General features: G+C 38.1%; 1 protein-coding gene across 1 annotated transcript in view; it reads left to right on the top strand.

Moving 5' to 3' along the window:
• The window catches only part of FMN2 (formin 2), a 231,279-nt gene that overhangs the window by 98,980 nt on the left and 117,042 nt on the right, over positions 1 to 15,257 (top strand). Inside the window, exon 7 of the mRNA XM_054021267.1 lies at positions 7,594 to 7,681. Within this exon, the coding sequence (XP_053877242.1) occupies positions 7,594 to 7,681 (88 nt within the window). The remainder of the gene's footprint in view (positions 1 to 7,593; positions 7,682 to 15,257) is intronic.

Here is a 15,257-nt window from a genome sequence, read left to right as displayed (position 1 = left end):
CAGTGTGCAGGAAGGGACTTAGAGAAGGGATTGGGGCAAAGGAGGGGTGCAAGGTGCATGAGGGGGCTCTGGGAAGGGGGTTGGGGTGCAGGAGGGGTGCGGAGTGCAGGGGGGGCTCAGGGCAGGGGGTTGGGGGCAGGGGGCAGGAGGGGGCTCAGGGCAGAGGGTTGGAGGGGCGGGGGGCAAGGAGTTGGGGTGCAGGAGGATAGACTGTTTGCAGGCGGGTCCCGGGCTGGGGATCTGGGCTCCCCCATCCCAGCGGGCAGGCTTGGGGGCCGGGATGGGTGCTTGGGGCCAGGCCGGCCAGAGGTAGCCGGGGCGGATCGCAGTGGGGCCGGGGTAGATCACAGCGGGGCCGGGCTGCTCCCGGAGCTGTGGGGGTGAAGTTCTCACCCCTGATTTTTACTGCTGCAATAGCTGAGGAGGAAATTAGGAGCTTCAGTGATAGTAATAAGTGATTTTTTTCCAGAAAAATAATGGAGTTTAAACTTTTTAGTTCAGTGATACTTAGAGTAGGTCAAATTATAAAATGGCTACAATTTCTTTCCACACACAACACTCATTTCCCTATCAAGTGGTTTAAAATTTTGTCACCCCGAAACTTGAAGGTTTAGTGCAATGGTATTTGATGGTTTCATACAATCACAGTTAAATGTATGACCTCTATTATCAATGACATTTATATAAAATGTGCTCATTTTATGTCAAATCATTATTTTTATATCTGAGCACCATATGATCTCTGATTTAATTTAATTTTGTTCTTTACACTCCAAAATCCTGTGAAATTAGAAAAATGATTTTGCTTAGTATGAATAGAATAGAATCAAATGTAGATTTTTTTCTTTATAGCTATTTTAGTTCTCAAGTGCTGACTTCAGTAAAACATAAAGGAGTTTTAATAACCAAACTGAGCAGTGATAACTGGAAAGACACATAAGGAGTGACAGAGTGTCCTGTGGCACCTTTAAGACTAACAGAAATATTGGGAGCATAAGCTTTCGTGGGTAAGAACCTCACTTCTTCAGATGCAAGTCAGGGAGTGAATAAGTTGAGTAAAAGGCACAATCTTTATAGTGTCTCTTCTGTCACCACATACATTGTACTTAAAGGAAAGGCCCTAAAGCTTTTTCTCTCTGTCAGGTGAGACATTTCCTGTTTTTAAATGGATCTAAGATCTCTCATTTGAGATCATAGCAGTTTCTTTCCTTTGCTTTTCCACTTTCCTTTGTCAATCTCCCTGAAGTTCAGAGATAATTTGTAATAAAGTAGCTTCAGAATGAGCATAATTTTTAACAAATTGAGGCATGCAATGATGCATTCAAAATGAATGAGCAAATGTATGCCTAATTTGTGTGTACAGTGATTAAGTTTGTTTGTACCAGTTAGGTAACCACACGTGCAGATGGCCTGGTAAGTGCATTGCATGAGAAGTTTGAAAATTGTGGGTTTTATACCAAATTTTTACAAAGTGTAAGTTTGAAGAAAGACTATATTGTGCCTTATGAAAGTCAATGGGATTATGCTCGTAACTCACTTAGAAACTTTTAAAATCCCCCTATAGTTTCCTAAATAGGGACTGGAGAGCCTAACCCGAGTCACCCCTTTTTGAAAATCATAGCTGTGGTCCTCAAGAAATAATGAGGGGGAAAAAGCCAGTTGTTGTGAATAACGATGAGCTAAACTGGCAGAGATGTTCAGGTCTTGCGGTTTGTGGGGGAGCCCTGTGTTTTGTTTTAAAACCAGGGAGTTGAAATGTTTCTATGTATTCCCCTCTGCAGTTTTAAAATTTGAATCCATGATTGCTTCTAATTAGAGGAACATTTTAGTCTATTGTTCTGTCTCCAGTTGAAGAACATGATGCTTATTTTACTTATTACTGTGTATCTGAATCTAAACAATCTGAGTAATTTTTCATCTAATGCCATAACAGAGAGTCATTAACTAGAGCAGCAATCTATTATTGGAGGATTACCTCTATAATAACACGAGTGGTATTTGTTTCAACCAACAACATATAAATCTATGCTATTTTAATGGTAAAACTGTGTGAAAGAATATGAACAATTTCTTATACATAGGGTTGAAAGCTTATGACTTATGAAAGCTGAATAGTGAGGAAGGTGGGAAAGAATGAAAGATAAGCTAAAGAGTTAGCCCGGACCTAATTTTCAAACAAAAGTTGCAGCATTATGAAGTAGGCATATAAGGCTGGCTAGCAGTTTGCATTAAAGGTATTGTGCTAATTTATACAACGTGACAACAACTGGTGGATGGCATCTTTATAGAGGTGTATGGTGAGGAGAGTTTTGAAATTTCTAATTTGTATTGATGTGTAAAGGAGATTCTTGAATTGGCAAAGGGAGCAGAGCTGATTGGATAGGAGGTCCCAGTCAAGAAACATATACATATATATACTAATTAGGGGGAGAATGGAGTTCAAAGCACACTTATACAGAGCCTAGCCAGAACCAACCTTCCCTGGAGCATTAGATTTTAGTCTGGTCTGTATTCCTGAAGGAACTAGTGGCCCCCATGTGACGTGGGCCCCCTGTGATATGGGTAGCTTTGTTAAACACTTTGCCATGAAGATATGTATTAAACACCTGGGGCCGCGCACACTACTTTTTAAGACTAGTAGAAAATGTTGGGGATCTTGCTATATCACAGCATTGCCACTCGTGTGCTACAGCTCCTTTTCCCTTTACCTTAACACCGTCAATACAAACTAGAGATTGGTTCTGAATATTTACCGGGAAACCTGGTGATGGTGACAATAAAATGTCATGCTCAAGTCTGTGGGGAGGGTATAAAAAGTGAAAGAAGACGTGGAGGCTTCAATACACTGTTGTAGCCGTTCTTTACGATTGGAATAGACTGGAGTCTATCTAAGAGAAGTTGGCATCTGACTCAACACAAATTTCTTCAACTTGTTCCAAAGGCCCCTTCTCCTGACCCAGATTAATTGCCACCGAAAGTATGTAAGTAAATAACCCATTTGACCAGTGCACTAACACAGCCCCAAAATAACAGCTGTTGATTACATACAGTTCAGTCAACTCACTTAGCCAGTGCATCTTCAGAGTCAATGAGCATGGTCATTGGCTATTAGTCTTTAGCCAGCTCTAGTGCATTTCATTGAATGCTGGAGCTGTGACACTACTCCTTGCTTCCACTCCTTAACAGCAAGGGAATTGTCCTGATTGGCTGTTGTTGGATATTTTTGGCGTTAGCAGCCAGAACTGGCTTCCTATGCTAAAAATGTTGCAGCAAGAATGTGAAGCTACCAGCACCGATGTCCTTCCTGATCAGTATTTTACTCCAGACTTACTTTTAGGATTGCCTTAACCGCTTTCTATTGTAAAGAAGCCACTGGATGTCCTCAGTTCCTAAATGTGATGATAAATCTTGAGTCTTTATAGGAAACATGTACAATTCCATTTGGTATTATTTGTAGGGACCTATACACTTCCACCAGAAATTTGTTACCCTTAGACTGTTAATAATAAAGTATGTCTACACTGTAATTAGAAACTTGCGGCTGGCCTGTGCCAGCTGGCTTGGGCTCCTGGGGCTCTTGCAAGGGGCTGTTTAAGTGTGATGTAGATGTTCAGGCCTGGGTTGGAGCCTCATGGCCCAAGTCACCAGCCACAGGTCTAATTGCAGTGTAGATCCTAAAAGGCTTTAGTTCCTGCCCAGTGAAGGGGATTTAGGCTGATTAGTGCTTTATTGCTTTGATCTGGTCTTTCAAGTTTTTGTTTGGAAACTTAAGGTTTTTGCATATTCCTTACAAATCTGATAATAGATTCTAGGTTTTGTACAGTTGAGTTGCATGTGTGTGATTTATTTTTTGTTTAAGAATTAATTAGTAGTTTTCCTTACCAACAAGAACCATGGGACACTTTTGGTTAATATTAACAGTTAAATTATGAACCAGAAAGTGAGAATTCTTGTAAAACTCTCCTGCATTATCTGTCAGGAACTCACAGCCCCACTGCCTGGAGCACTGGTGGCATGGTGAGCTGAGGCTGTGGGGGAGGGAGGACAGTAGGGGAGGGGCCAGAGGCTGGCTGGCTAGCTTCCCTGGCCGGGAGCTCAAGGGCGAGGCAGGACGGTCGAGACCGCGGGCCGTAGTTAGGGTAGGGTACAGCCTACCTCTGCTGTAGCCAGTAGGGCTAGACTGCTCAGCAAATGATTTTATTTTTAAATTGTGGGAGTTGCTTTAGGCACATATGCTAATATTCATGTTTTGTTAATTAGTATTGTATCATTACAGCCACTGTATTGGAGGAAACATTGAAAGAAAAAGGAAACAGGAAACTTCGGTATTCATGCAATTTTCTGTGGATTGAATTAAAACTAAAGTTAAGATGCGTATAAAAATCAAAATGAAATAGCCTACTTTTTAAATGTAACTAGCCAAAAAGTGGCAATTACTATGTCACAACCTTCTTTTCAATCACTTTTCTATACACTTTGTTCGCAGGCCCAGAAATGATAGATCTTACTCTTCACTTCAATATTTCTTTGGATACACTTCTTATAACTCAGAATTCTGGCCCCAGAGGTCCAATCTTACATCTTATACATAGGCAATATCTTTCCCTATTTGGTTACAGTGAAAAGTTACGATACTCAATAAACAGTAATTATTCTCTCTTCCATTAGTTCACTCTGTAACAAGTTCCTGAGCTTTGACCTAACTAGTTTAGTTTACTTTCAATTGCTTTACCCTTTTGTTTTTTTGAGACTATTTCTCCCAAAAGTGTTTCCACTTCCATTTTCATTAGTTCAGTTTCCTGTTTGGGGCAATTATCTTGCCTTCTGCAGATTCTGGTTCAAACGGAACACAAGAAGGACCTCTTTCCTCTGTAGCTGACCACAGCAGGCTTAGTCTGTCACAATTATACTCCTGTGGGATGCTCTACTCTTGGGATTCAAAGCAGTGGAAAATATTTCAGTTCCACCCCATCTCCAGAGTTCAATTCATTTCTATTAATATGTATAATTTTTAAAGTGAAATTTCTAAAGATTTATTAGTTGACATAGGAGGGGATTTCCTGCCCCTGGAAGAAAGAGTGCTGCAGTCTATAGCAAAATGCTTCATGGTTTTTCCAGTACTGCACAATCTTTGGAGACGTATAAGTGACAACAGTATAATAATGCTTTTTCTCTGTGTAATTGCTTACTTCCCTCATGATGCCAAGATTTCTATTAGAGGCAATATAATGGCTGTAAAGATTGAAGCCATAGCCTGATGACAGAGTTGTTTTATTTTGTAGACAGACATAGATGGTCTTAAATATGTTATTAGTTACAATTAATAGCTTCTCTCCACTGCAAGAAACCCCTTACAGATTGTTTCTCTGTCTAGATTTGTCTTAAGAGGTTGAGGTTTACCTGATATTTAGACATTCTAGTTTGAAAGAGAGAGTACTATGAGCTCCTTTGATGAAAGATCCAGATTAATCTAATTGTTTTTCTTACTTATGAGTCCAAGTGCTATCCTTTAATTCTGAAATCTGCATTTGACATCCATGTTCAGTAGCTTTTTCAGTCCATTTGATTTTTATGTTTTGAGATTCCTTAATGATTTTTTTTCAAATTGTATCTTGAGTTTAGGGTTGTTTTTTGTTTAAATTCATAAGCAAAAGTTAACATATTTGGTTTCTGGCTTGCTACTTTTTCAGTTCATCAGCAAGATACAGTATTTTCATTTCACTGGCTAATTAGAAGAATGGAGGTGTAGAGAAAGCAAGACAAAATATAAGCTGACACAGTGAAGACTTTAACTTTTATGAGACAATATAAGAAGCTAGGCTGGAAAAGCCTGACTCTGGGAGTTCCTCTAGCTTCCTTATTCTAGCCAGACTATCCACTACATTCTAAGTCATGCTCTTGTATTTCCCATTAGCCTCTTTTTATACATCAAACTAAAAACCTATATTCACTTGTATGAAATCCTAAAGGAATCAGACTTAGTAGTGGTCTGATGGAAAACACCTTATGTACCTTTATACTTGCCTAGATATAAACCAACTTTTCGCTAGATTAATTCAGTCATCATCAGCTGCACTCTTTCAAATGTTGGGAGAAATCTTTTCCCAAGAGAGAATGGATGATTTGGCCATTTGGGAAGCATCCTCCAGCTAATAAAACCTAAATAGTGACTTCAAAATGTCCATAATTCTTTTTTTAATTGTTCAACATTAAATGTGGTTTTGTTCTTTTTCTGTGTATTAAACATTATTTACTGCTCAGCAATGCTGACTAGAATAGTTTGAATTTTTTTTAACCACCTGTCATACATCAATTAGCTGTTCTTATTTTAATGCTTTATAACTTTGATCTGCCAGTCTGTTTCCCCTCAAAAACTAGGAACATAATTGCAACTACAGTTTTTGTCTTGAAACCTTTCTATGACAATGAATTAAGATTATTTATTTTCTATGAATGCTCCAATTTAATTAAAAATATAAACACCATCAACTGTTTTTGATAGTTGTTAAGAAGTCTGTCGCTTCTGGAAATTGGACTTTTACTGGCTTTAATTACATTTGGCTTTTCAAGAACACTTGAAACTTAATGGCCTGTAGAGAGGAAAAGTCTGTCTTGTGTCCCTTATATGGCCTGTGAGAAAGAAGTAGTCTCAATCAAAAAGTAATTGGCATATACTTCTCAGACTATGAAGCAAATTGCTTTACACAGAAAACTCTTTTATCTAGGACCACATCATTTGCCTGATAAGGAATCTCTCCTGGAGCTACTCTTTGTGTGTTTTGTAATACTGGAATGAGAAGCAAGAAAGAGGCCACTATGCTTAAAGCTATCTGGAAGCTAGTCTGTAAATTAATTGTTGCTTTTGTATTTACAGAGCCAACACATGGTATGTATGGATATGTATGCAGCTAATTTTAACTCCAGAACCTCAAAACTGCTTGTTTGAGTAGCTAGATGTAGTTTTCATAACATACTTTGATACTTTTTGTGTTCCCTAAAAGTTTGTTTATTTATTATTATTATTTAAGTGTGTTTCTTGTAAATGTTGAGAATAGCAGTCTGGAAAAAATATTATAAAAGTGATCAAAGAACATCTCAATATGTACATGGTTATTTTGCTTTTTAAATATCATTCATATTGGCCACTACTGCGTCAAACGTTCAAACAAAATATGACATTCTCACAGTTTTAGCTTACATTGAAGCTGGAAATCATTGTGTGGTTTTGGAAACCAAACACATCCAAAACACAGCCTGTTTTATAAGACAGTAACATCAGTGTGAAGATGGAATGCATATCCTAATGGAGGGTGAAATTGTAGCTTCATTGAAATCAATGGCAGTTTTTACACTGAATTCAACAGGACCAGGATTTCACCCAGATTATCTGGCTGTCTACACTTGTCATGGCTTACACAGAAAAAGTACATTTTGCATAGCATGAATAAAAGCACATTACTAACTGTTTTATCCAATTAAACAAGTACAGTACAAGGTACCTTGCATTTCTTGGATTCGTAACTAGCAGTGCAAAATATTTTGTAAATCCTGGCTGCTGCGTGCAAGTTAATAAATGTTTCTTTTCTTGGCCAGGTTGTCAAGTTATTAAGCAACAAAAGATCTCAGGCAGTTGGAATATTAATGTCCAGTCTTCATTTAGATATGAAAGACATCCAGCACGGTAAGTACAATAAACTTTTATTAAGTAAGAGTTTTCAATATTTTTTTTTTTCTAAAAGCCAGAAGGTACTTGATGCCAGTGTGTATCTACCCGTTTGACTAGTGTTACGTAATTGCCATGCATTATATACAGGGTTGCCCAGTTAATGTGGCTGTTCATGCAAAGCCTTGCAATTTACGTTCTTTCACTTGGGTTCTGTCAGATATATGAAATCTAGTGTCTTTGGCTCCAGCCTATATGAAGAGATGTATTGTTGATTCCAACTCTGTTAGCATCATTGGAAACCTAGACACCTTGAAACATTGTGACTTCCATTTTATTTATTTTCTGTGTAAAATTGCACCTATGTTTAGTATTAGAATATTACATATAGACTTCTGAGTTGCTTTATCTTCAAGAATATTATAAAGAGCAATATTTTGGTGAGATTGTAATATTTGTCACATTTATACTAGGATGGCAGAAAAGAGGAGTTATATTTATATTCAGTGTGTCTTTTATGCTTCCCAGGGCCTTTGAATAGATTTAAAGCAGACTGAACTGTCCTGTGAACTGCTAGCCTACCTATTAAATAAATATGGTTTCAAGTATAGTGCAGACTTCATAAATCATGAAAACATTTTTCTAGCTTTCTAGCCTACATCTTTACAGACGTGAATTCCATTTGCTGTGCTTAGATTATTTTGTGGAATAATTCATATTTAGAACAAATTTTATTGTGTTCTGTCAGCTAGTGAGTAACTTTTAATCACAATTTAAGTTTTTATTAAATTGTTTTTATGGTTACTAGACTTCCTCAAGCTGAAACGTTTAGGATGGTAGTCATAGAACAAGGCGCCAGTACTGGCGCCAAGAAATACTTGGTATTTCTAAAGCTGGCAGATGTAGTTCAGTTAAGTCATTGAGTGAAATCTGAAAACAATGATATGGTCCTTTCCTTCAGTCAAATATTCAACTTGGTTTGAGTTAATAATGAGAACCTTATGAACAAAGGAGTCCGCCTAACATCTGTGTCTGTGGTAAAGCCAACACGAGTTCATTGAAAATTTGCTTGCTTAACATGCAATACTAACAATAACATGGCATGAATGTCTGTAGTTGAAGGGGTCAAACAATATTATGCTTAACCTTTATCCTATTAGAATGTTAAGTATATAGGATAATCTGTCGTACAAGTTACACACTATTTTGTATATTCCCCTTCAATAGCTGTTAGTTTAAAACAAAAAAACTTTGCTAACGCACAGTTCACTATTGTCCTTATTTACTTGTTGTCTGAAATATGACTGAAATTGTGAAATAGAGGCAACATTTTTCTATTAGGGAAGCTTTTGGAAAATAATGCAAAGAACCTGTCACTTGGTGGTTAACGCAGTTTTGGAGGCAGGAAAGGAGCACTGACTGGGTCAAGCAAGGCAGATGTGCTGCAACATCAAGCATGCCTCTCATCAATCCAAACCAACCTTCTCCCTATTTCCATTTGACTTGCCCTCGGGCATTTCCCCAGGACAGACAGATATCTGCCCTCTTCCTTTCCAGACATCCCATACACACTTTCCAGTGTGGGCAGATGCACCCCCCCCCCCAGACTCACTCAGTTTGCTGATCTTGAATTTTGATGTTAGGTAGTCAGGGTGTACTAATGCTACTGGGGAGGAAGGTTCTATTACACTTCCCTTCCTCCTCCTTTGACCCAGGACCAGCTGTCTCAACACTGGGCCTACAAGCAGCTTCCCCTGCTGCCAGCCATTGGAGAACATGGAAGCAGAAGCCAACTGTCTGTAAATGTCCTATGTTTTGGCCTGGATTTCACTCTCCTGAGAACTGCAGGCCAATCTGCCGCTTATATGACAATGGTAAAGAACAACATAATGCAGTGTTGCCAGCTTTTGCAATTCTATTGAGAGTCTTGTGATACTTAATGTTTTTCTTAAAGCCTTAGCTTCTGGAGTCAAATGATTGAGAAAATCTGAGTTTCCATTTTTTTTTAAATGAGGTTACCTCACACATGATTACAATGAAAATCTTGCAGATGTGAATAGAGTGAACCCTAAAGTTTTAGAAGTCAGAAAGCAAATGTAACATTTTGGGTGCTTGTTACTTATTTAAACTTCACTGTTGTTTGGGGCCTGATTTTTGGATGTTTGGGCAACACTGAAGAGCCAATTTCTTCTAACTCTGAACAAGGAAGTTCATCATAGGTCGGCTGAGTGCCCAAGGCACCTCTGCAGGCTCCAAATTTCTGCTGATCTCACCTGGACCCTAACTGGGAGACTGAATCTCCTTGGGAAACAAGGAGACTGAAACAGAAGGTGAGGATAAAACCCTTCTAGTCTCTATGGTCTCAGTGAGGTTTTTCCAGTTACAGCTGATACACCCTAGCTGAGACTATGAGGTGAAATTCTGACCCCGTGGTTTGTTCAATGGCAAAACTCCTCTTGGCTTCAATGGGCCAGAATTTAACCCTAGGAGTAGTGTTGCACTCCCACTTGTTTCTTGTCAGACCTCACAGCATAGAGTCTGTGGGAAGAGTGGAGGTTCCCTGTGCAGCTTGGGGATTTTGGACTGTGAGGGAAGGGGGAAGGCCATAGAGCGAGCACCGGATGCAGCCTCTATGATCCCCCACCTCTCAGAGAGGATCAAAGGAGACTGAAACAGCCCTGGGCATAGTCTGTCTCCCTCGCCCCCCAAAGGAACTAGGATTCTCAGTGCTGCCCCCTTGCTGTGGCTCCTGCAGACTCTGTGACATTGTTAATGGTGGTAACATGGCATTTTCCATAGCTTGGCTGAGGCAGCACATTTCCATCTCCCCACCCCTCACCTCAGTGTCTGGGTTTCTCCCTCCTCCTCCTAGTGACTGCCAAAATTTGTGATCTTAGACCCCCCCCCCCAAAAAATCAGATTGTCAGTGAATACTAATTATTAAATCATAGCCCCAAGAGCCTAGCTTCACTTTCTATTTATGCCTCGTTTAACTTGGACTTGAAAGCATGTAAATATCTAGTAATAATATATTTTTACCAGCTTTTATAGCCTATTACAGTAACAGAGAAACTGATGAGGGAGCAGGAGCAGAGAATTTAAATAACCTTTCAATGAAAAAATGATAAAATATGCAAATGGAGTATTTGCAGTATTTGCATAAATTCCAAATTTATAGACCTTCATTCATAAATTATGCTGTTAGAATAAGGAAACCAGTAATATCTTTAATACTACACTTATGGTCTACTTTACTCCACTTTGCAGTCCGTTCTGTTTGACTTTGTGCTACAAATTTAAAGAAACAGTACACAGACTTATAGCCCTGAGTGCAATACCGGAATGCTTATTTCTGAGTTTCCTGGATAGTCAGAACAAAATAATTGTCTCCACTAACAGTCTGTTGTATTAAGCATTTCTTTATCTTGGTTCATTGGGTTATATCATACTCAGTACACAGATATTCCTTGCATTAAGTGTAAGGCATATCTGTTGAATGTGGAGGAAATGTTAATTACTTGCAAAGGCAACTTGTAAAGATTTTAAAAGTGAGCACTGTATACCTCAGCAAGAGAGGGAACCTTTCCGTGAGACACTGTATCAGGATTCCTTCTTTTGAAAACAAAACTCAAATGATTGTAGGAATTTAGGTGAAAACTGGGATAAGCATGAATTCAAATGGTTAATTTGGGATTGCAAGTTACAGGTACATTATTTTCGCTCATTTTTATAATTTTAAAATAATTTGAATCTCCAGGCAAACTTTATACTTAACAATTTAATAGCTTTTGAAAATTGCATAATATTGGTAAAATATTTTCTTAAAACAAATCTTAATACTATATGACAGATTATGTTGAAAATTTGAAATAGTAATAATTTATGCTGTTTCTCCAACTATTGGTCTCTTTAATAGTTGGTCTGCTACTGTTTTCTGAGTTTGTGATTAGGTGACATTTCATGCAAGCTTGCAGCAGCAGTACAATGTATACTGAGTTGTTTCCTTTGGTCAGGGGAACATAAGTGGCAGCTAATGAAATTGAGCGAGTCTGCTTCTTTCTTTGAATTGGATTCAGTAAGACGCTTGCCCAAATTCTGGTTGCTGTTTAGATATTTTTACAGTATGGAAGGAATCCTTTTAATGAGCAGAACATATTTTTATTGAACCCTAATAGATCTTTCTAGTAGTGCTTTAAAGTTGTTGGGTTTTTTTATAGATTTTAATTGCTAACAGATCTTCCAACTGTCTATCATGTGTTGGCTAGTATTTTAAGAAATGTTATTCTCTTTAATCCCAATGCCATTTTCTATATTGTTAGATGCTGCAGTACAAACAGTAGTTCTTTTCTCATGGTTTCTCTGGTTTCATGCATGCGCTTACTGACACCCAATCATTACAATCATCTATCAATTACCTGAAACACTTTATCCAGTCATTTTGCTTGTTTGGTTGGTTGTTTTTTTGGGTGGGGAGGGTATACCTCTAATATCCTCTCTTCATTTTAGCCAGTAATCTATTCCCACTGGAATCATGACTGCATTTGGCTTCAGGATTCAGCTGTCTGAGAGAGGCCAGTCAAGCACGTCTCATGATTTTTTCCTTTATATCTCAGATATTCTTTTTTAGGTGTAAAGTGGTGATTTCAAGATCCATTTGTTTTTTTTTTTCCAAAAGATCAGAAATGCAAGCCATGTTTAAACTGGGAGTTTATCACAATTTCAATTAGCAGTTTCGATTCTGAGTGATAAAAATCCTATTTGAAGGACATCATAGTAGTGGTTATGTTGAAAGTAAGATATTAGGGCTGATTAAAAATTTTCCATTGAAATTTTTTTTAACAAAATTAAAGTTTTGACCAAATGAAAACTTTTTCTGTGTTTGCCTTCCTCGAAAAGAAAATAAATACAAAAAAAAGCAAAAAACCTTTTTTTTTTTTTTTTTGGCTGAAGACCAAACATTTTTTATTTTTGGCAAGATTTAGTTTTTAGGTGAAAATAACTATTAAAGAAGTATTTTAATCATGTTTTGTGGTGGTTCAAGTATCAGAACTGGTTCGATGGTAGTAATTGGGCATTGCCAGGCTATTATTAAAGTGTCATCCATTTCTGAAAAGAGATTCCATGTAATAATGGCATTGCGGGTGTTCCATGTCATGTTCAGTAATTTCCCTATCAGGTTTACTCATTGTACAGGTAAAACAATGTTTCATCCCTTCACTGCTACCCTTTTAAACTTAACTCTATTAGTTAGGCTAGATTTTTTTCCTTCTCAAACGTTACCACAAATAATAATAAAGATTTTACAGAAAGAATTGATAGCTGTGCAAACCCATTGCCTTTAATTTAATTTTTTCACACACATAATTTGAAAGGAATATAGTAAACTAAATCAGCTGCTGATGTACATGTATCTCTCAACCTGCAAAGGGCCAAATGTGAGATGCAATGTTTGACAAAGATGAAAAAATACATTCAGCAAACTTAAAAGCTAAGGGATCTATTCCTGTAGTGTACTCGAGTTTCATTAATCTTTATTTTTCAGTAATAAATGAGAAGGGCTCAAAAGTAGTAAAATGCATATTTGTTATTAAAATCAGCAGAAATAATTAAAGTATTCATCTTCACTATGCCCCGGAATACATTCAGGGAGCAGATCTGTTACATAAGAAGGTACCATTTTTATAAAGTCAATTTTGCAGCACAGAACCACCTTTTGAGCAAGAATGTGTGTGGAATAGAAGGCATTTTATGGAGAGCCTAGTAGTGGACTTTTCTCCCCATCAAATGGAGACAGCAAAAAGGTATGGATTGTACTTATAAAGCCAGAAAGGTATTACTATGATCATCTAGTCAGACCGCCCATTTAACACAGGCCATATAACTCCCCTGAATTAATTCCGGTTTAAACTAATGCCTATGTTTTTAGAAAAATATCCAATATTGATTTAAAAATTTCTATCACATGGAAGAATGATGTGAGACTAGAGAATCCATCACAACCCTTGGTAAGTTGCTCCAATTGTTAATTACCCCCACTGTTGAAAATGTGCACCTCATTTGTCCAATTCAACTTCTAGCCATTAGATCTTGTTATAGAAAATGTGGAGGCAAGACAAGGATGGAAGCTCTTTCTTTCTTTGTAAGGAACTATTTATGTTTCCTCTCGGTTTTTAAGCTTGTATTAATTGATATTCACAAATACAGTAATCATAAAAATAACAGGACTGGGGTGTATAACCCCCCCTCCAAAAAAAAAAACCCAACACCCTACCCAAGCCACATGCTGTCCCTTCTCCTGCCAAACAAAACCAACACCTAGGTTGGGGAAGCCTGTAGTTAGAATAACAAAATTTGTCAATGAATATTACAGTTTCTTCCAAGTCAGAAATGTACAACGTGTTTCTTTCTAACGTGGAAATGAATCTATGTTGACTAAACCTGTTGAGCTTATTTAAGTGTGTTTCTTGTAAATGTTGAGAATAGCAGTCTGGAAAAAATATTATAAAAGGCTCTGTGTTTGTCTATTTTACTTGTATATCGTCTTTTCCATTTCAGTAGTTTCCTGTACCGTTCTTCTTGTTGTGACAGGTTCAGGGCTCTTGTATTTTCTAACTGCATATCTAGCTGCAAGCAATATTATATTAGAGAATTGCTGTGAAGATCCTCAAACTCTATCTGGACACCATCCTTTAGGTGTCTTAATGTCTTCTGCTTAGACACATCTATCCCTCTCCTCCCTACCCACCAAGAGCATTTTTTTCTGTTGTGAGACTCCGCAGCCCCTCATGAAGAGAAGCTCCTTAGCTATATTTGACAGCTAATACCCCTTTCCTCCTTGACAATGAAAACTTTTAGCATAGCAATACAAATTTGTTGTTGAACAGAAATTTAATCTATACTGTGGTGTTATTTAAACTATTTGAACAAAACATTATATTCAAAAGATAAAGCAGCAAGTGTGCAAAATATGTAGTTGCACAACTTTAGCTGATTATTTTTCACTATTCCATGCTCTACATCCCTCTGAAAGGTCTGCCTCTCCAAAGCTCTATTCATGTCCTCACTCCTTCACTTCCACTCTGGTCCTGCTACTTTAAAAGCTCTGCTTCCCATCCTGTTCTTTATTCTTGGAACCACTCTGGCCCAGTAATCATATAATCATAGAATATCAGGGTTGGAAGGAACCTCAGGAAGTCATCTAGTCCAACTCCCTGCTCAAATTAGGACCAATCCCCAACTAAATCATCCCAGCCAGGGCTTTGTCAAGCCTGACCTTAAAAACCTCTAGGGAAGGAGATTCCACCACCTCCCTAGGTAACCCATTCCAGTGCTTTCACCACCCTCCTAGTGAAAAAGGTTTTCCTAATATCCAACCTAAACCTCCCCCACTGCAACTTGAGACCATTACTCCTTGTTCTGTCATCTGGTACCACTGAGAACAGTCTAGATCCATCCTCTTTGGAACCTCCTTTCAGGTAGTTGAAAGCAGCTATCAAATCCCGCCTCATTCTTCTCTTCTGCAGACTAAATAATCCCAGTCCCCTCAGCCTCTCCTCATAAGTCACGTGCTCCAGCCCCCTAATCATTTTTTGTT

This window comes from Malaclemys terrapin, chromosome 3, assembly GCF_027887155.1.
Source record: "Malaclemys terrapin pileata isolate rMalTer1 chromosome 3, rMalTer1.hap1, whole genome shotgun sequence".
Taxonomy (NCBI): Eukaryota; Metazoa; Chordata; order Testudines; family Emydidae; genus Malaclemys; species Malaclemys terrapin.
The sequence above is the reverse complement of the archived record's forward strand: the minus strand, read 5'-3'. Positions and strand labels throughout refer to the sequence as shown.